The sequence below is a fragment of the Mesocricetus auratus genome, unplaced genomic scaffold (assembly GCF_017639785.1).
Source record: "Mesocricetus auratus isolate SY011 unplaced genomic scaffold, BCM_Maur_2.0 Super-Scaffold_100028, whole genome shotgun sequence".
NCBI lineage: Eukaryota > Metazoa > Chordata > Mammalia > Rodentia > Cricetidae > Mesocricetus > Mesocricetus auratus.
This window is the reverse complement of record NW_024429209.1, coordinates 16778187-16804525: the sequence shown is the minus strand read 5'-3', so window position 1 is coordinate 16804525 and position 26339 is coordinate 16778187. Positions and strand designations below refer to the sequence as shown.

The following is a 26339-nucleotide window of genomic DNA, read 5'->3' as shown; positions in this document are numbered from 1 at the left end:
CAAGCCTTTCACTCAGGAGTCACTTGGGACAGGGTTCAATCCCAACTCTTACTCTTTGATCAAAGACAAGTACTTATTCTTTTCATGCATCCACTTCTTCATCTGCAAAATTGGAATTGTAAGTAGAGCATCCTTCATCAGTCCTCATGAGAACTAGTGTGGCATCAAGCTGGACCAGGGTGTTTTACTGTAGACACAGTAAAATCTGTGTCTACAGACTAGCTGTCATATGACTGTAGTCTAACTTCACATGTTAATACAACATGCTAATTCATTTGATTTTCCTGGACTCGTCAGGATGCGGGAGAGGGTCTTTGTCACTCCTCCAGCACTATCCCATGAAGCTGCTTTCTCTTCTGACCCTTGAAACAGTTTCACAGGCAGTGGAAGGATTAGACAGAGAACTCCTCTAACCTAGTACTACCCCACAGTGGCATCTTACAAACTGACATTGTAGTGTCACAGCCAGGTGTTGTCATTGGTGTGGACACAGAGAATATGTCAATCTCCCCAAAGATCCACAGCCATCCCACCTCCCCTCCCAACTCCCAAGACAGTGTCTCACTGCATAGCTCAGGCTAGACTGCAACTATTATGTAGCTCAGGCTAGACTATTATGTAGCGCAGGCTGGCTTCAGACCACAAACCTCCACAAGCCAATGATGAGTTGGGATTGCTGGCCTGTGCCTCAGGTCCCCTCCATTCCCTCACTCTCAGCAACCGCTAACCAATGTGCCCTCCATCCCTGTTGATTTCCCATTTCAAGGCTGTTACATAAGCAGGGTCAGATGCTAGGACTACAGATTGGTCCAGACCATTGCCTGTGGTAGTAGATACTGCCTTTTCCTCCCATGTCATTGCTGAGTAATACTCCATGCTGTGAATTTATCAGTTTGTTTATCCATTTAAAAAAATCGTTTAATCATTCAATGTCCCCCCAGTTTGGAGCAGTTATTAATAAAGATACGCCGGGCATTAATGTATGGGGTTTTGTGGCTATGGGATTTGTTTCTTAGGAGAAATGATCAGGGGTACAGCTAGCACCACGCTCAGCCTCGGTCAGAGATGTTTGATTCGGCAGCAGCCAGCAGTTAAGGCGGAGACTCACAACTCACGGAAATGCTGAGAGTGATTAACCCTAACACGACATTTATGTCACCACCACCCCAAGTCACAGAGAACGCTGAAGAAGAGGGCACAGAGAGGAAGTAGGAGCTGGGGGATGGGAGAAGTCCTGTGAAATGCCGTGTTCTGGACATGATGCAACTGTCACCCTCACAAACTCACAGAAGCTGTGATTACTGTCACAGAAGCAGCGCACCTTCAGGACATCAAATCACGCCATCAGTGAACGTCCCAGCAGGCAACTAGACTAAGTGAATCTCAAAATAAAAGAGAGGGCATGAGGATGGAAGGGGCCTGTATTGGGGAGCCTGGGGGTGAATGGGAGCCCTGGGCTGGATATATTCAAGATACAATGTATGGATGTATGAAATTGTCAAAGACTAAATAAAAGATATTATTTTTAAAATTGCATTTATTTATGTGAATTTATGGGAATCATTTCTCTCCTTCTACCATGTATGTCCCAAAGTCACTGGGCTTAGCAGCAAGTGTTTTTACCTGCTGAAGCATCTGTTTGTTTGACTCATATTTTTATTCTATGTGTTTTATTCTATGAGTGTTTTGCCTCAGAGGCCAGAAGAGGGCATCAAATCCCCTGAAACTGGAGTTGAAGATGGCCGTGACCCATCACATGGGTGCTGGGAACCAAATCCAGGTCCTTTGGAAGAGCAGCAAGAGCTCTTAACCATGTTGAGTTCCTTATGTATTCTAGGTATTTCATCGGACAAAATTGTGATAGTGTCTGTGGCGGTTTGAATAAGATGCTCCCCCTAGATTCGTGTATTTGAAATCTTGATCACCAGAGAACGGAGCTGTTTGAAAGGATTATAAGGATTAGGAGGTGTGGCCTTGTTGGAGTGGGTGTGGCCTTGATGGAGAAGTTATGTCACTGGGGGTGGGTGTTGTGGAATATTATTACTTTAACTATGTAAAGATCTGTTACATTTGTTTATGCTGCATTTGCTTAACTATGTAAAGATGTTTTACCTTGCCTGCCTAAGGCACCTACCTGACTGATCTAATAAAAAGCTGAATGACCAATAACTAGGCAGCAGAGGGATAGGCAGGGTTCGTAGGCAGACAGAATAAGTAAGAGGAATCTAGGCTCAAGAAGAAAGAGGAGAGAGAGAACCAGGGAGAAAAAGAGAGAGATGCCTGGGACCAGACAGGCAGCTGCCAGACAGACAGACACAGAGGAAGCTGTGAAAGTAGTACACACAGACAGGAAGGGAGGGAGGGAGGAAGGAAGGGAGGGAGGGAGGGAGGAAGGAAGGAAGGAAGAAAGGAAGGAAGGAAGGAAGGAAGGGAGGGAGGAAGAGAGGAAGGAAGGGAGGAAAGAAGGGAGGGAGGAAGGAAGGAAGGGAGGGGGGAAGGAAGGAAGGAAGGAAGGGAGGAAACCCTGAGACAAGATGTGGATGAAGAGAAATCAGTTAAATTAAGTTACAAGAGCCAAGTGGACAAGCATAAGACAAGGGTGAGCATTCATAACTACAAGTAAGTCTCAGTGTCATGATTTAGGAGCTGAGCATTCATAACTGCAAGTAAGTCTCAATGCCATGATTTAGGAGCTGGTTGGTAAGCCCAAAAGAAAAATCCTGCTACAGGTGGGCTTTGAGGTTTCAAGAGCCCAAGCCAGACCCAGTCAGTGTCTCTTTCTGCTGCCTGTGGATCTGGATATAGAACTCTCAGCTCCTTCTCCAGCACCATGTCTGCCTGCATGCCACCATGCTCCCCTCCATGATGATAATGGACTAGCCTCTGACACTGTAAGCAAGCTCCAACTAAATGCTTTCTTTTGTAAGAGTTGACTTGGTCATGTGTCTCTACGCAACAACTGAACACTGGCTAAGACAGTGTCAACGTGGCAAAAGTTAGAATCACTTGGGAGATATGCCTCTGGGCATGCCTGATAGGAATTACCTTCATTTGCTAGTTCATGTGGGAAAGACCTGCCCAGTATGGGTGACACCATTCCCTAGGCAGGTGAGCCAGGCGAGCTCCAGTGTGTATGCATTCATTATTGTCTTCTTCTGACATCACATTTAATGGAATCAGCTGCTTCAGACTCCCGGTGCCTTGACCGCCCTGCTGTGATAGACTATGGCCAGGAACTGTCAGCTAAAAGAGGCCCTGTCTCCCTTAAGTTGCTTTAGTCAGCATATTTTGTCACAGCTGCAGGAAAAGAAACTAAGGTGAGCTCTTTTAATCTTGGTGAAGCCTGAGATATAGGTTGTGATTTTGGAAACTAGCCAGCACGCTCCTCAATAAAACGAACGATGCTAGTCTCACTCGGATCAAATCATTCATTTGTTCACCCATTCATTGTTTTGGGGCATCTGTGATGGGCACAAGTCCAGGTGTAAGAGACGGACACTGGAGAGAAAAGAACAAAGCTTCCCATTCTAGAGGGAAGAGAGGCACAGAGGAATGAATGGGTGATATTTTTAATACAACAAGGGAGTCCTCCGTCTCCTTGCTCTTGCTTGATGCCTAGGCTGGAAAATTCTCCGTCCTGTGTATTGCAGGATGTTCTTGGCATTATTCCCAGAGTCTGCCTACCAGATGTCAGTTGGACCCTACGTCATGAAAATCAAAACTATCTCCAGAAACTATCACTACTGCAAGTCCCCAGTGGGAGGAGGAAGGCCCAGTGTTCGAGTGAAACGTCCCGGATGAAGAAGGCGATTAGGACACGGGGCATACTGGATGGAGCTGTGGCAGTTTAAAGCAGGGCAGCAAGGAAAGGTTTCGGTGAAAATGTAACTGTTGGCCAAGACTTGAAGGAATATCCCCCGGCAAGCAAGAGCGGCAGCCTGGGTCAGGAAGCTGCCTGCTGTGTTCCAGGAGCTTCAAAAAGACCGCTAAGGCTGCAACGAGAAACTTCAGGGGAAGATACTAAAGCATGAGCGGTCGGAAGAGAACTGAGGACAGAAGGCATGAGGGGTGTTTGGGACCCTTCATCACAAGGAGACGGGGATACCCAACAGGCCAGACGGTGCTGGTTTGAATACTTGGTCACTGTGTGGCCTAGAACAGGAAGGGGCCTCTTGGGCCTCAGTCTCCTCTGATGTAAAATGCTTTGGGCCATTTCTGCATGGCTGAGGTGATGGGTTTGTGAAAGTCCTGATAACTGAGACACTATCTACAGCATAAAAAAGTGGTACCCAAGAACTTAGACAGATTCTACGGGCAGTGCTTAAGGGTTTCAGCTATGGGAAGCTGTTGGGGAATTTCAGAATTAAGTGTACGTTTACAGACGTGCCTTGTGAATCTATTGGCTTCTCAGCCCCTGGGTTGATTTACAGTGTGTGTGTGTGCCCGCCCGTGCATGTGTATAAAAGATGGTGGCAAAGGGAGATGATGCCAAGGCCAGGAGAGTATGGAGCGGGACTCATCTTATCTTGCCGAGGTGCACGAAGCTTCTGGCTGTCAGTCCCTGGCCACATCCGCTTCCCCTACCTGTCCTGGGCCCGTTAACAGGTATTGCCCACTCTACCAACATACCAGGCAGGTACACAGAGATTCCTGCATGATCAGAGCTGCAGGGAGCCTAGATAGCCCCCTCTGTCAGGCAGGAATATCAGTTTATAAAATCTGCTTAACCCTTGACCTGTAAATTTCACTCTGGTAATTTGCCAGAGGAAAAGGAGCCACATGGGATAGCTTAAAAATAAATGTGTGGGCTGGAGAGACCACTCAGAGGACAAAGGGCCTTCCACGGGAGCCTAACGACCAAATTCAATTCCTGGATCCGTGTAAAAGCTGAATTGGGTAGCGTGCATCTGTAATATCACATCCTGTGAGAGACAGGGGGGGGGGACGACAGGAGAATTGCTCACGAATTCCTGGGCTAGCCCGCCTGGAGTGTGCCGCCATGGTAACAGCAAGAGATCCGGTCTCAAAGGCAAGGTGGAATGCAAGGACCACTTCCTGAGAGCGGTCCTCTGACTCCCACATGCAAACCCAGGCACATGCACAAACACACTCACACCCAGACCCACAGCCCACACACACTCAAAACTGAAAATGTGAGGTACTTATTATAATGTACGAAATGTAAAGCCACAAACACCATGGTTACCCATGAGTAAGGATGCTGGACAATAAAATACATTGGAAAAACAGAATAAATATCACGGGAGGCACACAGAATGGCAGGGTCTAGCCGCTTGGTTATGAGAAACCACTTCTGTCTGTCCTCTTCTTATGCAAGAAAAGTGAGTTAAGACAGATACCCTTGTCTCACAGTTTTCAAAAAATTTTTATGTATTTATTTATATGCATGTGTGTACATGATGGTGTGTGTTTATGTATACTACATGCATGCAGGTGCCCACAGAAAAAGGTGTTGGATCCCCTGCAACTAGAGTTACAGGCTCTTTTGAGATACCTCATGTGTGGGCTAGGAACTGAACCAAGATCCTCTCCAGTTCCCATTTGAAGTTTTTCTTCCCTCTGTTCATCTACTCAGTATTTAAACAGTACAGAGTTATTAGATGCCTTTTGTGGTCTCATTTGAAAAAAAAAATGGTCCTCAAAGAGAATGGTGCTACGAGGAGGTGTGGACGTATCGTAGTAGGTATGATCTTGCTGGAGGAAATATGTCACTGTGGAGATGGATTTTGAGGTCCCTTATATGTTGAAGATACCACCCAGTGCCTCAGACTGCTTCCTGTTGTCTGCACGAGATGTAGGACTCTCAGATACCTCTCCAGGACCATATCTCCCTGCATGTGACTGTGCCCTACCATAATGATAATGGACTGAACCTCTGAACGATAAGCCACCACAGTCAAATGTTTCCCTTTATAAGAGTTTCCATGGCCATGGCATCTCTTCACAGCAATAGAAACCCTAATCAAGACTGTCATCGTAAAAATGGGACTAGGAAAGAAATCCGTTCCCGAGTCACATCCCAGGTACCAACAAACTCCCAGAGTAGTTACTGGGAAATGACTTGTTATTGCTGTTGATGATTTGCTCTGAGAAATCCCACAGAGCCGTCGCTAGCCTAGCGCTCAGATCATCACACAGAGAGCATAAAGATGATGGAAAAACCTTGGCTTCTCTGACAACCTCCTTGCAGATGTGAGAGAAAAGCCGTTTTGTTTTGAACGCGATATGCACCGCTTGGTTTGTTACCCTCTGGCCCTAAACAATGTCCCTCCTACCAAATGCGATGAATGTGCTGGCAGGAGGGGGAAGGGAGGAGAAAAGGGGCTCTCATAAACTCCCCATTGTCCTGCAAGGCCGTGGGCAGAAGAGCTATGGCTGGAATTAGGGGATAAGGAAGAGAGGGGTGTGGACTAAAAGGAAGACTCTCAGAGTCCACGTCCAAGGAGCTGCAACTGTGAAAACTCTGTTTTGTTCCCAGGACATAGCCGACAGCGAGGGGAGAGGACAAGAAGTTGACACTCTGAGTTATTCCGTCCCCGGGGAACCAGAGGTGCTGGGGACCAAGAGGGAGGACCCCCAAGTGGTAGAAACCACAGAGAATAGTAACACCATCATGAGCTTCTTCAAGACCCTCGTAAGTAGTGTTCTCTGTTTCTCTTCCTTAATTTCATTGCCCTGGTGTCCAAGGGTACTTGAATGTTGTGATAACAAGATTATCATCGGGGCCATGTGAATGTTCTTTCTAAGGAAACTGTTTGCCTGGCCTTCAGTGACAAAGCTTCAGAGCAGGAAACCATTATAACAACAATGGGGGGGTCTTAACTGTGGGGTATGAGCCAGGGTGTAATGGAATCCATCAGTAACTGTGTTTGGGTTGTGTTCAAATGTCAGTCTGACTTCAACAGGTAAAGTGAAGAAAAAAAAAACAATAAGATGTGTCACAGGTATTGTGTTTCAAGTAGTAATCATAGATTTGAGGGGACACCTAATGGCCTTCTGGGAGGTGACTTTTGAATGTGATCAAACTCTTGGTGGATGTGTAAGAGCTAATATATTTCAGAATAAAATACTGATTTCGTAAATTGCTTATTACCTAGAGGTGTTCATGTCTCTATTTGGTCAAAGGTACTTTTCATTTCTCAATTTTTGGTGTGATAAACTAGACCACGCCAAAGAAATGTCTCTGTGAAATAAAAGTCATGTCTCAATGAAGTACAAGTCACTCTCTAGAGATGATTTCTTTGGGGGGGTGGTGTCAAGACAGGGTTTTTCTGTGTAACAACCCTGGCTGTCCTAGATCTCACTCTGTAGACCAGGTTGGCCTCAAACTCACAGAGATCAGTCTGCCTCTGCCTCCCGAGTGCTGGCATTAAAGGTGTAAGCCACCACTACCACCCTGATAGAGTTGATTTTTAACATTTGCATTAATCTCACTCTTCAGGTTTCGCCTAACAAAACTGAAACAAAAAAGGATCCAGAAGACACGGTAGGTGCCCTGAAGTGCATATATGTCTGGGTTTACACAAAGAATTTGGTTTTGATTTGCATATGTGTCTTGAATGATGTACATATCATGAATACCACATGTTACATATGCACTATATGAATCTACTTAGAAATCTAATAGTGCTGTTAGATTGTCCTCATGGTGTTTAGGTTAAGATTGTGGTTTTGTTTGGTTGGATCCTGCAGTGCTGGGCACTAGATCCAGAGCCTCCTGCCTGGTGGACGATCCCTCTACCCACTTAGCTCCAATCCCCTGCCCTGGTTTATGGTGTGTTAATAAACATTTCAGTGTTATGCTTGAAAGGTTGCTAGCTCTGGCTAAAGAATGTCACAACACCCAGTTGCTGAATATACAATAGATACAAATTGCTAATAGCTACCCCATCATTGGCTTTTTTCATTGTGTTCTGAAAAGAAATGGAGGGAATTCATAAAAAAAAAAAGGAAGACTTCCTCTGAAGTAGGAGGCAGAAGCTGCAGCCCTGGGGGTGTGAATGCGTTTTCCATTTTCATATCGTTTGAGAAGTAGATCTCCCTGCAAAGCGATGCTGAGCTAAAATGGTTGCCATGGGACACCCATGGCCCAGGGAAACGCTAGGTGGCGTGTGGACCCTGCTGAGCCTGGAGGCTTACAGGCTAGAAGTGTAGACCACTCCCCTCCAGGTATACTTGGGATGAAACTGTCACCTTCCTGAGGGCGCTTTTCCTTCCACGTGACAGGACTGATGGCCTGTGACGGGACACGTGGTTTAAATCTCCTTCGGGAACTTTGAGACAGTTTGAGCTGGAGAGAGATAGGTGTCGGCTGGAAGTGCTTTGGCAGGGATGGGGGTGCCATGGCAGGGATGGGGGTGCCACAGACGGCTTCACCAGCCCCACTCCTCTGCTGCTTAGGTTTGAAGGAGTGACAGCAGAGCAGAGGCGGGGGAGCACCCTTTACCTCATCCCAGGGAGCTTGTGTTTGAGCTTCGGGTCAATGCTGTGGTGGCTGTGAGATCCTAACTTAAAATCTCCACGCCTGTAAAACTGGGGTGGAGGGCAGGGAATGTAACGCCTTGCAAACCGCGGAGCTCTGTTTGAATGCAGTCAACCCTGTTACCTCGATCACATAGTGGATTGACCGAGCCTTCTAGGGTTTTCTTCTCCCGCTGAAATACAGATCCCTTAAATTACTCATTTGCACAGAGGCAGCAAAGGTCAACTTCAGTGAATGGTTGGGTCAAGATGTTTGTTTCTGTGTTTTTCAATTCTTGGAGCCCCATGCTCAGCACACTGCACTGTCAACAGTGGAGGATGTGGGTGTGTTGGGTGGCTTCCCAAGTGGCCTGATTCGCTCTTTCTAGTTAGCTGGTCCATGTACCAAGACCCATCCCCAAAGCAGATGTGGTCCTCGCTGGGCATACCTTGTTGATAAAATCTCATTGAAACATCCAGTGGGCTGAGAAGTCCCTACTGGGCACTGGTGTTTCAGATCAGGGGTTATGAATATTGTTCTATATTTGTCTTTGGGGCATCTTTTTTTTCCTGAAGTTTACAAAGTACTTTTGAAAGGTCTCCATCTCTATCACACTTGACCCTGAGTCTTTTTTATATCTACTTTTATTTCCTTATTTTTATATATTTATTTTATGTGTGTGGGTGTTTTGTCTGCATTACTGTGTGTAAATGCACCACGTGCATACAGTGTCCATGGAGGTTGGAAGAGGTCATCTGATCCTCTGGAATGGGAGGTATAGGAGGTCATCAGCCGCCATGTGGGTGCTGGGAACCGAACCTGGGTCCTCTGGAAGGGCAGCCAGTGCTCTCAGCCACTGAGCCATCTCTCCAGCACGCTGGGTGATTGTTCCTGCTCTACACGCTTCCTGAAAAACTTGGGTCAACAGTTTGTAGTGATTGTAGTAGAGTTATTTTTATTCCTATCTCCTCCCATTGGCTCAATGAATTGGTTCACACCAGAAACTTCCTTTGTCTGGAAAATCTGCCCATATAGAAGTCACTCGAAACGCTGTGGGTGATATTATTTCCGTGAAGGGTCAACTTCAGATTCAAAGGAAGTTGGTGTGAGGATGGAAGTCATTTGGTGGTGACATGCAGCCCAGAAAACAAAATCAGGGCACAGAGACATCACTTGTCAACAGGTGGTTTATTGCTTTCCTTTCCCAGGCGATGGCGGTATTTACGTATTTAAAGCTGTTAGTCAAGACTCCAGTGTTGTCCTTTTGGATTTGGTTATGTTTCATTCCATGTTTTAAGTCACAAAGTCAGAGCTTACACGGCCTGTCCCCGTCTTAAGCGAACAGGAATGAGGGGGCTTGTTTTTGCTGGATTGGGGATGAGGTTCTGAGATGCATTGATTTGGGTCATTTGCATAGGTGACCCCGCTAAAAACCAATGTGTGCCTGGAATTGACTGTGAAAATACCGATTAGTGAATCATTTTTGAGAACCTTTAAAAGATAAGTATTCCCATGGTGCTTTGTGGTTGGGGGATGAGTGACATGCCGGTAATTAGCTGTCACAGTGTCTGAATATCCTTTGAAACAGAAAAGAACAAGAGGGTTTGTTTAAAAGGAAATGTCTAAGCTGTGCCTGCTGTTGTCCAGAAGGCAGCCAAGGCAGACAGTGTCTGCGATGGCCACGCTGGCCAGAAGATGGTGGAGACGCAGGCTAAGAGCAAGAAGAAACGCCTGGACAGCCCCAGGCTGGGACTGGCCTTTAGGAAGTTCTTTAGGCATAAGGTCTGTATCTCCTCTGCTAGGAGGAAAAGGGACCCCTGCTCCTCACCTCGGATGCCTGGGGTCCAGTGCCCACCAGCTCCGAGTCAGGGAATCCTGAGCCTTGGGTGGCTGTGTTCACCAAGGGGGAATTTGATGATGCTAAGGCCTGAACTCCAGGCATTTGTGTTCCCATAGCTGTAAACATTTCAGATTGGTTCCTTCCAAGTGTGGACCAGGGTTCTGAAATGCTCGCCCAGTGTTTCCCAAATGGCAGTCAATGGCATACACCTTCACTGCTTTAAATATACTATTAATCATTTAATATTTTATACTAAAATTGATTATTCCTATTTAAACGTGCCTGTACAAAAAAAAAGGCTTCAAATTCCATCATACGTGGAAACCAGAATGAGTCTTCCTAACAGAAAAATGGCCATTAATGTGGCTAATTAAAAGTGGCGCTCTTGCTCATGTCTGTAGAGCTTGGAATCCAGTGTCCTCCAGGCTTTTCTTAGCAAGGGATTGGTTAAGTGGTGGAGACTGATAAAGCCATCCCAGCAGCAGACGGGCCTGAACATTATTAAATGACTCAGGAGTTAGAGAAGGGAAAGTATGAAAGTATGCTATTTGAGTTTGGCTTTGTATCCTAATTGTAAAGTTGTGGTGTGCCACAGACTCCTTGGGAAATCCTCTTCTAACCTCAAGATAATAATATTACCTTGCTGCCACCTGCCTTCCCTGTTCCCTCTGTTGACTGAGTTTATACGGAGCCCACATAGATGCCAAGCAGAAGAAAAGCAGTGAATGATGGCAGAGCCAATCAGAGTGCATGGCACAGCCAATCACAGTGCATGGCAGAGCCAATCCCAATGGATGACATGAGCTCAGCTTTGGAGACAGACTCTTGTGCATGAAGACACAGTGCACATCCAAAACTACCAATTCCAATGTGGCTTGGACATAGATGAGACCTCAAAACCTATCCCCATAGAGACATACTTCCTCCAACAAGGCCACTCCAACAAAGCTTTATTCAGTGACAACACTACATACCCGAGGCCAGGCATTGCTTTGAAGGGTTTGGCCAACACCCATCATCTCAGTGAGGCAGCTTCAGGGTTTTTTTTTGTCTGTCTGTCTGTCTGTCTGTCTGTTTGTTTTAATAAGAAGCCAGCCAATGGGCTCTTATACTTTTCACATAGCCATTGCTTTGGGTTCTTGTTCTGGTTCTTGTTTGTGCCTTACTAAGAACTCCTGTGTCCCACATCCAGAAATAAAACTTATTAAGACAATAGTCCCCGGAACTGTTATAATCCCATGGGTAGGGTCACCAGGTAGAGTAGAGCATGAACACTAAAATTCAGACTTCAGATACACAACAAATAATTGTATGTTGTCTAGAAATCCATTCTTTGTATAGTAAATTATTAAGAAAAAGACGTCATTCATTTTAGTATAAATTTAAGTATGTTTCTTGCAATATTTGGGACATACTTATGCTAGAAAATTATTATTTGCTAATTTGAAATTCAAACTTAATGGGACATTCCTGTTTTAAAAATTACATGTCCGTGTGTGTGTACACATGTGAGAGCAGGTGCCTGGGGAGTCCAGAAAGGGGGCATCGGTCCCCTGGAGCTGGAGTTACAGGTGGTTCTGAGCTCCCTCTTATGGATGCCCAGAGCCAAATTTCGATCCTTTGCAAAAGCAGGATGCTCCCCTAACCACTGAGCCACCCTTCCTACATCGTCATTTTCCGTTGCAGTCTGGTAACCCTCTAGAGTAGCTTGCCTCTGAGTCAGACTACAGCATCCAGAGAAAGGATATGAAATTATCTAACGGGGGAGGGGTGCAGAGCGCCATTTGTGGGCTTTCTCTGGGAAGTGAGACGGTGGCCTGGCAGGGAGTAGAAATGCAGGGGCAGCTTTGCTGGGATTCTGCCCCAGGAGTCGACTGAGGGGATGGAAGCCGCCCATGGCAGGATCTGGTCCTGCCTCCCCTCTCACACTCTCTCTCCATCCCGTCTCAGTTTAGGGGTTAGCCGGATCGCTGGCCCCAGTTTCCTTATCTGAAAATGTAAACGTTGGCTTGCAGGACTCAGGTCATCGACAGTGCCTTGGTGCACACCTGCCATCCCAGAACTCTGGAGGCCGGGGAGGGCAATTAACAGACTGTAGCCCAGTCAGCGCTATTATCAAAGACCTTTTAAAGCAACCCAACAACCAAAAAGAACCAAGAACCAAAAATATTTTATATTAATATATTTTGGTCCATTTTTATTGTCAGGTAGATTTTTTTCCGTTTGGTCAGAGATCATCATCTGAGAATTTAAAGGGATTGATTTGTCATTGCATCCAGAGAGCAAAGGAAAGAAAACGAAGATGCTTAAGATAACAAAATCGGGTTGGAAGAGCCTGATGCTAAAACTTGAATGTCAGTATTCACTCGTGCCTAGGTGAATTTGGACTTTGTGAGTCTTTATCCAGTGGCTGGGGGAAAGCAGACTAGGAATTGACAGGGATTCACCGAAGGAGTAAATGATGCATTACAGGAAGTGAGTTGCTGCTTAGCTGTGCTCCCAGCACTTGGGCGAGAGGGGGGTGTGTGGGGGAAGAGTGTTAGAAGCAAGATGATCAAGGTCGTCCTCAGCTGCTTAGATTGCTGAGGCCAGCCTGGGCTACATGAGGCCCTTTGGGGGTGGGGAAAGAGAAAGAAAAATAGAGAGGAAAGGAAGGAGAAAAGAAAGGAAACGGTGAGAAACGGGTAAGAAACATCAGACACTTTGGAAGTGGACTTCAGCCCAGCCTGTGGGGGCAGTGAGACGGGGTAGGGTGGGGGTACAGGAAGGAAGGGGGTGGGGGGCAGGAGCAGATGGTTATGTTGGAAGAGGTCATGTGTGGGGTGTGGAGGTTGTCTAGAGTGTAGGAGTGGGGTCTTTGGGATTCCATCAGCACGTACCCTGCTCTCTGCCTTCTCCATGGCCTGGATCTCCAAAGCAGGGTGTGGGAGAAGAATTTCAGAACTCCTGTGGCCTTCATATTTATCTCTACCCTTCCTTAATTTCCAATTTGGCTTGGTAAAATAAATAAATGCAAGCCATTGTGCATATTCAGAATATTTCCATGGATGGGAGCCTGGTCAAAAGTATTTAAAGACAAAGGGCCTGGATAAAGCAAAAACAAAGCCAGGTGGTGATGGCGCCTGCCTTTAATCCCAGCACTAGGGAGGCAGAGGCAGGCAGATCTCTGTAAGTTCAAGACCAGCCTGGTCTACAAGAGTTAGTTCCAGGACAGCCTCCAAAGCCACCAAGAAACCAACCCCCCCCCGAAAAAACAAACAAAATCCAACATCTTGACATCTTTTTCTGTCTTCTGTTTTTCGTTCCTTTCTTCTTTTTTACACTGATTGATTTTGTGTGGGTGTGCATGAGCTCAAGCAAGCATGTATGTATACATATGTGAGCACATACATGTAGACACATGTGCAGGTCAGAGAACAACTTGCAGGAGTCAGTTCTCTCCTTCCACTATGTGGGCTTCAGGGATTGAACTCAGGTCATCAGACTTAGAGGCAAGCCCCTTTACCCACTGAGCCAAGAGCCAGCCCAGAACTCCACCTTCTAATAACTTAACCCCTCTCCCTGAAGCCCACCCCCACATAGTTACACATGTAACCATCATTACTAACAAGTCTCCCCCTTTTTTCCTTTCCCAAAAGGAAAATATCTGGAAAATTATATATATACATATGTATATATATGTGTATGTGTGTGTGTATACACATACAAAGTTACGTTCACAGTGGAAATTTGCATAAAGCAAAAAATTAGAAAGAAAAAAGTTAACCTCATGCATGACCCTAGCCCATGCTTATTTTAACAGAGAATCTTTTACTCTTGAAGCCGTGAAATTATTTTGAATTTTTCACTTTTCTTTTTACAAACAAAACTTTATAGGATGCTGAAAATTCACCGGCTACTTCAGCCAGTCTCAAGTCAGACCAAGCCAACTTCACCGCCCAGGAGACCCCAGGGGCCACCAAGAGCTCAAAAGGCTGCAGCCCACCAAGTCATGTGCCACCCGCAACAGCCAGTGACACAGGAAAAGAAGGAGGCAAGGAGAAGTCTGGGCCCACCTCCTTGCCTCTGGGAAAGCTGTTTTGGAAGAAGGTAAGTCTGGCTGTGAGGCTTCCTCAAAACCCCTGCCGCCAGACAGGCTGTGTGAAACAGTGGCTCAGGCCCTGTCGGTGTCACGCTTTGTCGAGAATCCAGCTGGACCTCCGAGCCACTTTCTGGTTTGTTTCTTGTTGTACAGAAAGTTTTTCTTCTAGACTTTTCCCAGGACATTGATTCCAACCATTCATGCACACATTGGAACATGTTAACTGATACTATTTTAATTCTCTTTCTGCCTGCATACTAATTTAGAAGTCTTTTGCCAGCAGTTCAGTATAGGAAACAATTTCCAAATGATTTCTGTGCACATACAGGTGGTACAGGAGATAACTTTGGTGACCCATATTTGAATAGTCACATGTAAAGAATGCTTATTTGTGAATATGTATGAGACTTACATGTATTATTTATACATATATATATATATTTGTCATCTATATAGCTATATACCATATATACAAGTACATATGGTTGTTATACATATACTCAGCCAGGCTTGGTGGTGCATGCCTTTAATCCCCACTATTCATGAGGTAGAGGCAAGAGGATCTCTGTCATTTGGAGACCAGCCTGGTCTATATAGCAAGTCCAGGACAGCAGGACCAAATAGAGACACATGGTCTCAAAAAAAAAAAAAGAGTTGTACATATCTTCAAAGAATATTAACATATGAAACTTGAGATCAATAGATTTTTGCAGGCTGGAGAGATGGCTCAGTGGTTCAGAGCAAGTACTGCTCTTGTGGAGAACCCAGGTTCAGTTCCAGGGTCCCTATGGGGGCTCACAACTGCCTACAACTCCAACTCCAGGGGACCTGACACCTCTGGCTTCTGTGGATGTGTGCGAGACACACACACACACACACACACACACGAATGCACGCATGCATGCACGCACACAAACCCTTTTTGAAAGCAGATTTATTGCTCAAGGTGAGGCAAAGTGCATTGAGCTTAGAAAGGAATCCGGTGAGAAAAGTGGTCCTGGTGCGATGGCGAATTCGGATTCTCCAGGACGCACACACCAAACAGAAGTGATGCAGGATTGGTTATGGGGGAAGTTCCTGTGAACCGCAAGGAGTGGAGACCGGAAACCAGTGCTGAGGCCACGGTGTCGGGTGTGTGAGGGGGACAGAGACAGAAAAACAGACACAGAGAGACAGACAGACAGAGAGAGGCAGACAGACAGAGAAAGGCAGACAGACAGAGGCAGACAGACAGACACACAGACAGACACAGAGAGACAGACAGAGAGACAGAGGCAGACAGACAGACACAGAGAGACAGACAGAGGCAGGCAGACAGACAGACAGTCACAGAGGCAAATAGACAGACAGAGAGACAGACAGGCAGAGGCAAACAGACAGATAGACAGAGGAAGACAGACAAACGAGAAGAAAGGAAGAAGGGCTTGGTCTGCAGCTGGTGCCGGCAGAGGCAGAGGCAGAGGCAGAGGAGGGAGAGGCAGAGGTGCTACAGCAGATTGCTCATGGTAAGAATCCCACGCTGGACAGGAAAACATGACCTAGGACTCCTTCATGCTCTGCCAGTGACAGAGTCATCAGTGAAAGCACAGTAGCATGCTTAAGGTGTGACAGGTGGAATCTGCCCCGCAGTAAGTCTGACCCACCTCCAAGACATCTCGTGCTGAGCCATCTGGGCTGTTTGACTCGCTGACCGGCTTTCCTGTCTCTGTGTGGAAACTAGGTAAAGAAGCCCGAGAAAGAGTAGACTCTCCCAGAAAACTAGAGACGATGTTCAGGATTTGTGGAAAGGGTTGACTTTCTGTGATGTCTTGTGACATGTGATATCTATGAGCTCAGACCAGTTGTCATCACATGATCAAAATGGGCCATCTCCTGTCTTAAAGAAAAAAATCTCTTTCAAGAGCTGAAACAAGAGAGCCCTTGTAGATGGAGCTGACATGGCTAAGTTACATGCTGCGTAGCTCTTTATATGGTTTTTCATGCTTTCATTAGAGCCTGAGAATTCCGTGCGATGTGTTTGGTAGTGCTCATCTCTCCCCTCGCTCCTCCCCAGTTCACTCGTCCCCGCTCACCCAGTATGTCCTCTTTTTTTTTTTCAACTTCACCCATCAAGTCTAATTTGTGCAGCCCATTTATTCTTGGGTATGTGGCCTCCCACTAGGGTGTGGCCAACTTGCCAGGGGCTACTCTTGTAAAGACAACCAACTCTCGCTCTCCCAGCAGCTGTCAGTTACCAATAGTACCCGGTCTAGGGGTGGGACTTCCTGTCCACCTCCCCTGCCCATGCTGGAACTTGGCCTGGCTTGTCGCTCCTTGCTCTTAGCAACATACAAATCTTGAATAGGATCCTGTCGGTGTGTTTATCAGGGTTTATTGTTGTTAACGGGACCAGGCTATTCTTTGATACACCAGTTAAGAGCCAAGTGCTTCTGGAGGAGGCAAGCATGACTCTGTTCTTGAGGTTTGAAAGATTCTCTCATACTGGACATTCCAGATGACAAAGAGATCAGACAACTGAAAAACACTCATGTTATTAAAATTATTAGTTAAAAAAGAAGTCATTTTAGTATACGTTAAGTGTGTTCCATGGAATACTTGAGACATACTTATGCTAGTAAAGTTAGTATTTGCTGATCTGAAATTCAAATTCAATGGGCCATTAAATCACTAGGCTGCTGCTCCCTCTCAGGGAGCCTCTGGGGTCTGGTCTCGGTCCTGCTTATTCCATCTTCAGTCTGAATGCCTAAGCACCTCCTTCCAAACGCTGCACACTCTTCCTTTGCTTCCAAGTGAGCCTCTTTCTCGGCCACTCTGTCCAGGGTTCCTTCTCGCCTCTGCGGTGCCCTCGCGGAACACATTCCCAGGCTGGGTAATCAAGTCTTCTCTGCCCTTGTTCACGTGTTCTCTGACACATCTCCTCACTGGCTGTGGAAGGTAGCAAACTGCCACCTGGTGCTCCCGGTCTCTCAGCCATAGACTTCTCCTAAGGATAGAGAAGGTGGGCAGGCGGCTGCCTAAGACTTTCATCTGCCCCTGTGCACCGAGCTGGGAAACCAGGCCATGGGCAAATACAGATCTAGACAAGATCTAGACTGGCTTCATCATGGGCAATGCCAGGCTTTCAGAGAAGAGCAAGGCATGCCCCACCCCTGCGTAGAAAGACCCGGCGTTTACACAGCAGCAAAGCTCACAAATGACGATGCCAATGCTCGGAAGTGACAAATGACGTAGGACAAGAGGAAGCGCTTAACAGCCTGACAGGCAGCCCTGTGGTGTGAGCTGTTAGCACAATTCGGATCTTTTATCAGTGTAGGTCTTGCTTATTTTGAGCTCCGTGACTGCATCTGATATGTTTGAACACAGTGGGAGAGTGCAAACTACCCCACATGGCTGCTCTCTTCAGGGAAGCCTCTGGAATCCAGTCTGAGTCTTGTTTTATTTACCAGTGTGCAATGACGTAAAAGCACACTCATCGAGCTCACCAGCTGGGTGAGTTCATTAATGCAGTCTCAGCAGCGGACTGTAAAGGCTTCAAGAAACGGGCACGACGAGCTGAGGTTGATCTGACCTAGAACTCTCTTTTGCCAAAGTCAGTGTACCCCGTAACTACACAGAGTGAGCCTCACAACATACCCTGCCTCCCCCGTTCCAACTTTGGAGCCAGTGCAATTGAAGCAGTGTTTACAATGTCTCTTTGTTACTAGACTTTTTAGGGTCAGAGCCTGGGTCCTGGTAACTCTTAAAAGCTAGGCTCAGCCACTCATGCTCAGTCTACCAATTATGAGAAAGGGGGGTAGGAACTTAATGTGGCCACATTTGGAAAAGGAACAAATAAAGAGGTTCACTGACCTCCAGCTCTACCCAAACCTGACTTGAGGTTTATGGTTGAATAGAGAGAAGACGGTATGCACAGCTAAACTGTCTTGCTCAAGATGTGGTCCTGCCCATCATGAGCTCATCGCTGCATTAAATACTTCACCATATGCAAATGAACTGCATCACTCACCTTGAACTAATTATATAAACAAATCCATGTCCCACCCCCACTTGGCCTGTCTGTGTGGCTCTAGGAAGCTAAGACAGGTGATTATAAATTGTTCTTGGCTTCCGTATGTCTCTAGGATCAACCCAAACCACAGAACTGTCACCGAAGTCATTGAAAGGGAGACCCAGGCCGTTCACTCCGCCTGTCCCAACTCTTGGACTCCACATAGTTCATCTTCCACTTGCAATGTCCCAGGGAGAAAGCTGCCGACCTGGATTGGCTCTCTGAGGCAGAATCCAAGGTCACGTCTTGGGCTCCTGGGTGAATCATTTAATATGGTTTATCCTCAGCACCCACAAAGTCTCTTCTCTCCATAGAACATAGGCAGTTTAAGGGCAGCTGAGCTGGTCCGAGTCGACCTACCAGCCACCAGCAGGCAGTGTAGAGCCAGGACACTGACTGCAGAGGCAGCAGACTCCGCAGGAGTCTTATTCCCGCCCATCCGTCATTCTGCCAAGTGAGAAACGCAGCCTGCTGGTGGCTGGTAGGTCGACTGGGACCAGCTCAGCTTTGCTTTCCATACCCCAGTTTCTCCAAGAGTCTACGGACAACTGGACCTAACTACAGACTTTATTCCACTTGTTTCCTCCACCTGTGTCCACCTTCCAGGCTCCCCCCAAAACAGGGGTCTTCCTAGGATTAGCCAGAGGAACCCTGGGGACAGTAGCCTAGGCACCAGCTTCAGTGAGCTCAGCTCTGCTTCAGTCCCATCTCCCAGCCCACGCTTTATCTTACAAATTCCTCGAAACACCACCGTGCTTGCCACACAACCTTGGGGTGCATGAACTTGAGCAAGGTTGCATAGCCGAACACTAAACCTGAGCCTGCCTCCGCCGTCACAATGTCCAGGACTCAGGTTCTGGGTGGATTTTCTCTTACACTGGATGTGAAAGGGTGACTGGGGCTGGCCTCTTGGCCTTTCTGAATCTTTGTTAACTGGATGTTTCAGCGGCTCGTTGTTGGGAGGCTTCACCTACAGGCAAGTTTGTTAACATCTACAAAGTTCAGATTTGATGGTTCTTGGGTACAGTCCTAAAAACAATTAACATTACACGGTGCATGGCTAGTTCTCTTTTCCATTTCAATCTACCCCTTCGGGTGACAGTAGGAGGAAATCTCTTCTTGGTTAATAGGATTTTTTTTACTGTGTCACCACTTTAGTATAAAAAGCAAAACAAACAGAAAATCCATATATACATGAACCTAGGCAAGCAAGTACTCTACCACTGAACTGCTGAATGTCCCCACTCCCTCCTCCACCCCTCCCCCACCGACTGTTTTTACATTTGAGTCAGGGTCTTGACTAAGTTGCTCTTGACACTAAAAACACAGCTCTCATGTCAAAGGGAGTAAGAGTTTACTCTGAAGTTAATTATTATTGGTGGCCATGGCTCAGAAACACAGATTCAGACTGAATCCCAACGGTAACAGTTTCATGAAGTTTTCATCTTAACAGAACAGAGAAAGTCATAAGTCACCAAGCCTCTGAAGTACATTGGTGGAAACACGGGGTTCCAGAGGAGCTGAGTGAGGGCCTCAGATGGTCTCTTGACATCCTTCCCTTTGAGGTTGGGGCAGGAGACAGGAGTCAGTTTGCATGGACCACAACAGCCAGCTAGATGTGAGCACAAACTACATTCAGACTTGAGAGCTTTGTTCCCTTTCTTTGCTTTCATCTGTGCTGCTGTTGACACACAAAGATGCTGGTAGCCCACTGTCTGACTGACCTAAGCAAGACTGTAGTCGGTTTAGAGAAACATGGAAAGTGAATTCACGTAGCACAAGACAGTCTTGAAATCAAAGGCACTGTGGACATTGCTCAACTACGAGGGATGCTCATGAACTCTCAAAATAAGAAGTTTAAGTAGATGACTCAGTGGGTGAAGAAGGTGCTTGCAGCCAAGCCTGATGACCTGAGTTCTATCCCTGGGACTCACACGATAAACGGAGAGAAAGTTGATCTCTGACCTCCCTACGCATGCTGTAGCACACACAGAGACACAAATAAAACACTTTAAAAGTCTGTGGGGGAGTGTTTGTCTGAGTAGTATGGTTTTAAAAGTGTAACACAGCGATCTCAGACTGGCCATGAACCCACCAGGTAGCTGATCTTACCTTTCCCTTCTACCTCCCAAGTGCTGGGATCTTACGGGCATGTGACACCATGCTGGTTCATGTGGCCCTGAGGACCGAACTCGGGTCTGTGCATGCTAAGCAGGCATGCTATCAACTGAGCTACTCCCCAAACCCCACAGCAGGCAGAAGGGTCTGGGAATCTAAAGCCACAGTGAAGATCAAAGAACACTCTGGTGTTCAGAATGAATCCCTTCTATCCCCGTCTGTCACCTACACCAAGCTGACAGTGCCTTCTGGAACAGTGAGCAACAGACAAGCTAGGAACTTTACAGACAGGAACATCCAAATAAGACTGGTCTCTTTACAGAGAGCTGGGAAAGGAAAGAGGCCGGAAACCCTGTGAGCTGTGCTTTTAAATTGTGTGTGTGTGTGTGTGTGTGTGTGTGTGTGTGTGTGTGTGTGTGTGTGTGTGTGTAGGGGTGGGTGTTCCTCAACCTAACATAAACAGTATTGTGATTCCTGAAGCTATTGTGGGTTGGGCTTGAGGATGTCTGGTTTTTAAAAGTATTCCTTGAGTCTTTTTGTTTGTTTATTTTTGTTTTTCGAGACAGAGTTTCTCTGTGTAGTTTTGGAGCCTTTCCTGGAAGTCATTCTGTAGACCAGACTGGCCTCAAACTCACAGAAATCTGCCTGCCTCTTCCTCCCAAGTGTTGGAATTAAAGGCGTGCACCACCCCTACCCAGCAATCCCTTGAGTATTTACCTGTGTGTAATATTGAATAGCTTCCCAGTGGCCTAGAAAGAGTGGTTGGCTCTGTCTTACTTTTCTATTGCTGTGGTAAAACACTATGACCAAAAGCAATCTGGGGTTGAAAGAGTTTGTTTTAGTTTACAACTGTTGGGTCACAGTCTATCATCATCGAGGAAAGTCAGGGCAATAACTCAAGGTAGGAACCTGGAGGCAGGAGCTGATGCAGACGCCATGGAGGGTGCTGCTTACTGGCTTGCCCCCCATGGCTTGCTAAGTGCATGCTCTTATACAATCCTGGACCTCCTGCCCAGAAGTGGCACCACCCATAGAGGCCTGGGCCCTACCACATTGATCACTAATCAAGACAGTATTCCACAGATTTGCCTACAGGCCAAGGTTATGGAGGCATTTTCCCAGTTAAAAATCCCCTCTTCCCAGATATGTCTAGCTTTTTGCCAAGTTGACGAACCCCAGGCAGCACACACCCCAGGAAAGCAGTAGTCCTTATAAATTGTTTTGAGGGTGGCATCATTTCCTCATCAACAGAAGCTTTCAGAAATGTTGGGGTTCTTCTGTGCCCAGGATGTCATCCATATGGAAATAACATGAGCAGAAAGAAACAGTCCAAGTCAATGATCCTAGCTAGGAAGACAGTCACCAAACTGGGACTTGCTTTCAGAACAGTATGCTCCACTCTCTAGCTACATAACCTGAGCAAGTGACTTGACCTGCCTGTGTTGTTTCTTACACTATAAATGGTGGTCATATACTTGATGTTTGAGACATATTAAAGGCAATAAGGCATAGCAGGGACCTGAGAGACAGATGTGTAAATATCCCATCTCTTCTTGTCGCTGTTACTAAGCAGTACTAAAATGGGTCTAGGGAAGTGGTTTTAACCTGGAATCCAAGAAAAAGACACAGAAGGTCTGTGAGTATCCTGGTATCATTTGCAAAGTATTTTGCTTCTAGGCAATTCTCAAGGCAGTGAGTATCCACAAGTACCCACGCACCAAGGCTGAAGAACCACTGAAGGAAAGCTGTCAAGATGGCCTCCAGAGTCAGAGCCAACCGACAGAGTGTAGCATTAACCTTTGGAAGATTTGGGATGCCCCCTCTCCTCTTTAGGACAGGACTATAGAGCCAGGTGACTCCGGGGGGGGGGGATAAAACAGTATCTGGATTAGAATGTGTGGAACCCCAAGCCCTGGCCTTTTGTGGATTACTCTACTCAGGTTGAGCTTGAGCAAGACAGAGTTGGCTCAGACTGAGGGCTAGTATAGGGAGCAGCCCAAGGCCTACAGTCAGATAAGGATGGGGATCCTCTTGTGAAGTGGGGGTGTCTGCTTGCTCCATAAAGACCTGGGAAGATGGATCTCTCTGTTCTCTTATAGAATTTCCCTAAGAAGTTACCTGTTTTTGCCTAACAGTAGCTGTATGTTGAAGGACTATATTTCCCTCTTGGCCTAAGAATGTAGCTCAGCTGGTAGAATGTTTGCCCAACATGCAGGAAGCCCCGGGTTTGTTCCCCAGAACCACATAAGTGAGTATAGTAATGCATGAGGTAGTGCCCACTTGGAACCACAGTCCTGAGAAAGTGGAGGCAGGAGGATCAGAAATTCAGAGTCGTCTTTGACTACAGAGTTAATTCAAAGCTAGCCTGAAATGTATGGCATCCAACAACAACAATATTAATAGTAATAACTAAGCCGGGCGTTGGTGGCGCACGCCTTTAATCCCAACACTCTGGAGGCAGAAACAGGTGGATCTCTGTGAATTTGAGACCAGCCTGGTCTATAAGAGCTAGTTCCAGGACAGCCTCTAAAGCCACAGAGAAAACCTGTCTTGAAAAAAAGAAAACAACAAAATAACAATAATAAGTAATGTTACATATTATCATATAGTTATTATTATTGTTCTGCTTTTATTGGCTACTAGAAAATGTGAAGCAGATATGTTCTTTCCCACAGCCACAACTCTGTGGCTTGTGTTTTCTATGACAACCATTCCTCTTCCGTGTATACTATATCTGTGATACTGTGTTTATTCTTTGCTCATTGCATTTTGAAATATACAACTTGTATTATCTTGCTATATGTTTGCCTTTGTGGAAGCCTTCCATCAAAAGCTTGATTGAACAAGGTCCACACTAACAATTCAGTATCTGAGAACTACCTTATTGAACTGGTAGACCAGATAACCCTTTGCCTTCACGTGACTTATTTTGGCAACATCTTGACTCTTGCTTTTGTTTTTATCTTCCTCTAGTCAGTTAAAGAGGATTCACTCTCCACAGGTGCAGAGGAGAATGTAAGTGACTCAGTGCCATCTTAAATCACTCCACTGTCATCTTTGGTGTGCCGGGCCATTGGGCATTCAGCTTGGGGATCACTTGTTTTGCATGTCCTGTATTATACATCCACTGTAGACTCTTTCATCCCTTCTCATGATCAGGGACCAAGATGGGGGACCAACATTGGATCAATTCTTTGTCATTCCCATTGAATCTATGCGAAAGTAGATCTAAAATCAGAGCATCCCCTTTTCTAGGTTGTCATCCTTTAGGGGCTGAACGAGTCTACGGCATGTAGCAATGACTTTGCACATCCTTAAGGGATGGGGTTGCATCTTCCGCTTCATTCTGCTTTGATTGCTCCTTCACCTTCGTTTCCATGGTTATCCAGATTCTCACTAACTCTGGGTGGTACTCAGGTCCAACCATTTGTGTCATGGATGAGAATGACTTGCAGCAATAATCTAGACTGTTTCCACTAGAGAGCTGACCCAGGGGTCTGCACCTGGTAGACTGATGGCCAGATATTTCTGGACTTTAATATTTTAGAGATAACCAAAAAATTTAAAACAGTTCATTCATGTCCAATGGGATGGTGTTGCATGAGATCTCTGTCTCTGTCTCTCTGTCTATCTGTCTGTCTGTCTCTCACTCTCTCTCATACACACACACACACACACACACACACACACACACACACACAATGTATCTTTTGAAAATCTTATCCTAAGAGATCAATAAAGGGAGCCTTGGTAGCTTCAGGCCAAAGACAGCAGCTCATCATGCTCATGCTGAAAGCGGTGCAGACTTTGGACATTTTTGTGATAGGGATAAGTGAATGCACAGCTTCTTAAAATGACAAAAGGATGCCATCACTTTGCCAAAGCAAAATGTGCTGGCATCCTCTGGAGTCTCTTGTTCACTTACCATGAACGGTGTGGATGCTTTCATTTTTCTTTAGTTATTGGAGCCAAATAGATGTTGGAAATTCAAACATTAGCTAGTCATGATAGCAGGTGAACACTGGAATAGCTGTGTATGACTCCTTTTTTTTTTGACCACATGGCTATATGATTCCTTTTATATATTTTATTTTCGTTGGCATATAATCACTTCACATGGTATTGAATTACATAAGGGCATTTTCATACAAGTATATGGTATACTCTGAGTGTGTTACCCCCATCCTCCTGTCCCTCCTCTTTCTTCTCATTCCCCTGTCCAGTTAGTTCCCATTGTTCCTTTGGATGTGTTATTATTCTTATTAGGAGAAAAATCCTGACAATCTTTTGGTTTTGCTATTTATTGCTCCCTCCATTCCTTCATACATTCTTTTGTCCATTCATTCACTCTGTCTTTTGTTGTATCCTTGCTTCTTTTCTTTCTTGAGTCAAAGTTAATAGCTCAGCAAAGCTCAGGCCTCTCTTGATTCTAGAAAGTTCTTGTGAATTTACCTGGTGTTTTCTACAAACCCAGAATCTTCTCTCCAGTCAACCTGAAAAGCTCAAGTAGGCTTGGAGATTCTGAGTTCTCTGAAGAGAAACTTTTTGGCAGAGAAAAAATTTAGTGTTTCCATTCATTTTAGAATCCATGTATTCACTGCAGCTCAGTGTTAAAATATGGAATTGATCTGAAACAGCCAAGAGCATTTCACTTTGTACCATATGCTTAAAACAGGAATATGGCTGAATTAATAGATATATTCCTAATATCAAAAGGTAACACAAAGCTAGCAGGAATGTGAAGGAAAGTAAGACATTTCTAACGAAATGAAGTAATGTTTTATACATTGCATTTTTTTCTTTCTTAGCCCTCCCTATACCTTACATTTCCAATTCTAAGACTCCACATTTATCTTCTAGCTTCCCATAACTTGCAGAAAATGGAGCTAAACAGCTATGATGTGGGCACCATTACCTCCAGGTCACATTTCCCCTGAACCTGTTTACTTATCTGTTACATGGGGATGTTGATGGAACCAGTTTGTGGCTCCGGTGAGAATTAAATGAGGTGGTAATTTGGGCATTAGTAAACTACAGTTCACAGACCAAATTCAGTCCACCACCTTTTTAAATCTGACCCACAAGTTAAAAGTGGTTTTCTGTATATTTAAATGGCTGCAAACAAATGGAAGAAAAATAATATCATGACATATAGAAATCACATAAATTCAAATGTCAGTGTTGACAAAGTTTTATTAGAACCGGGTCACATATCCCTTTTTGCATTGTCTCTGGGTGTTTGCCCAATGGACCAAGACAGGCAATAGCTTTTGCAGGGAAAGCTGGATGCCCCCAGTAGCAGGTGAGTGGCGGGTAGCATAGTGAATCCTGGTCCTACCATGAGTGTGCTGGTTCAAAGGGAAATTATGCTTTCCCCCGTGACTAGGCATCCAGGTGGAGTGAAGGAGTATGTAAAATAGAAGTTCACTTTATTTCTTCCTCCCTGGAGAAGCAACAGTGTTAATCACTGCAGTGTCCAGTACCCTAAACCCTTGCTGTAGGACAGCTAGAAGCCACTAACCTTGTCACAATGGCCTTGCCACTAGTGACATCTGGAGGAATGTGGATGAACTGCCTTGTCTTGTCTAATTTCTCTACCCACACCTTTTCAAAAAACTATCTGACAGCCAATACACAGCCCACTGTGATTCCCTGAGCTAAAGGCAGGAGTGACATCAACGTCGAGTTTTCATGAAAAGCAAAACAGGGCCTTTGAGACCATGAAAGTTTAGACCATCTTCTAAAATTTACCATTTTATATATTTATCCT

At 45.7% G+C, this 26339-nt stretch overlaps 1 protein-coding gene across 10 annotated transcripts in view; it reads left to right on the top strand.

Annotated features, from left to right (window-relative positions):
• Nucleotides 1-26339, top strand: part of Bcas1 (brain enriched myelin associated protein 1) — a 79838-nt gene that overhangs the window by 30982 nt on the left and 22517 nt on the right. For 3 of the 10 annotated variants that reach the window (XM_040732636.1, XM_040732631.1, XM_040732633.1), the window contains exons 5-9: nucleotides 6500-6655; nucleotides 7463-7507; nucleotides 10130-10264; nucleotides 14199-14411; nucleotides 23543-23584. In XM_040732636.1, the coding sequence (XP_040588570.1) occupies nucleotides 6500-6655; nucleotides 7463-7507; nucleotides 10130-10264; nucleotides 14199-14411; nucleotides 23543-23584 (591 nt within the window). The remainder of the gene's footprint in view (nucleotides 1-6499; nucleotides 6656-7462; nucleotides 7508-10129; nucleotides 10265-14198; nucleotides 14412-23542; nucleotides 23585-26339) is intronic. The other 7 variants (XM_040732632.1, XM_040732634.1, XM_040732639.1 and 4 more) reach the window with 4 other exon arrangements.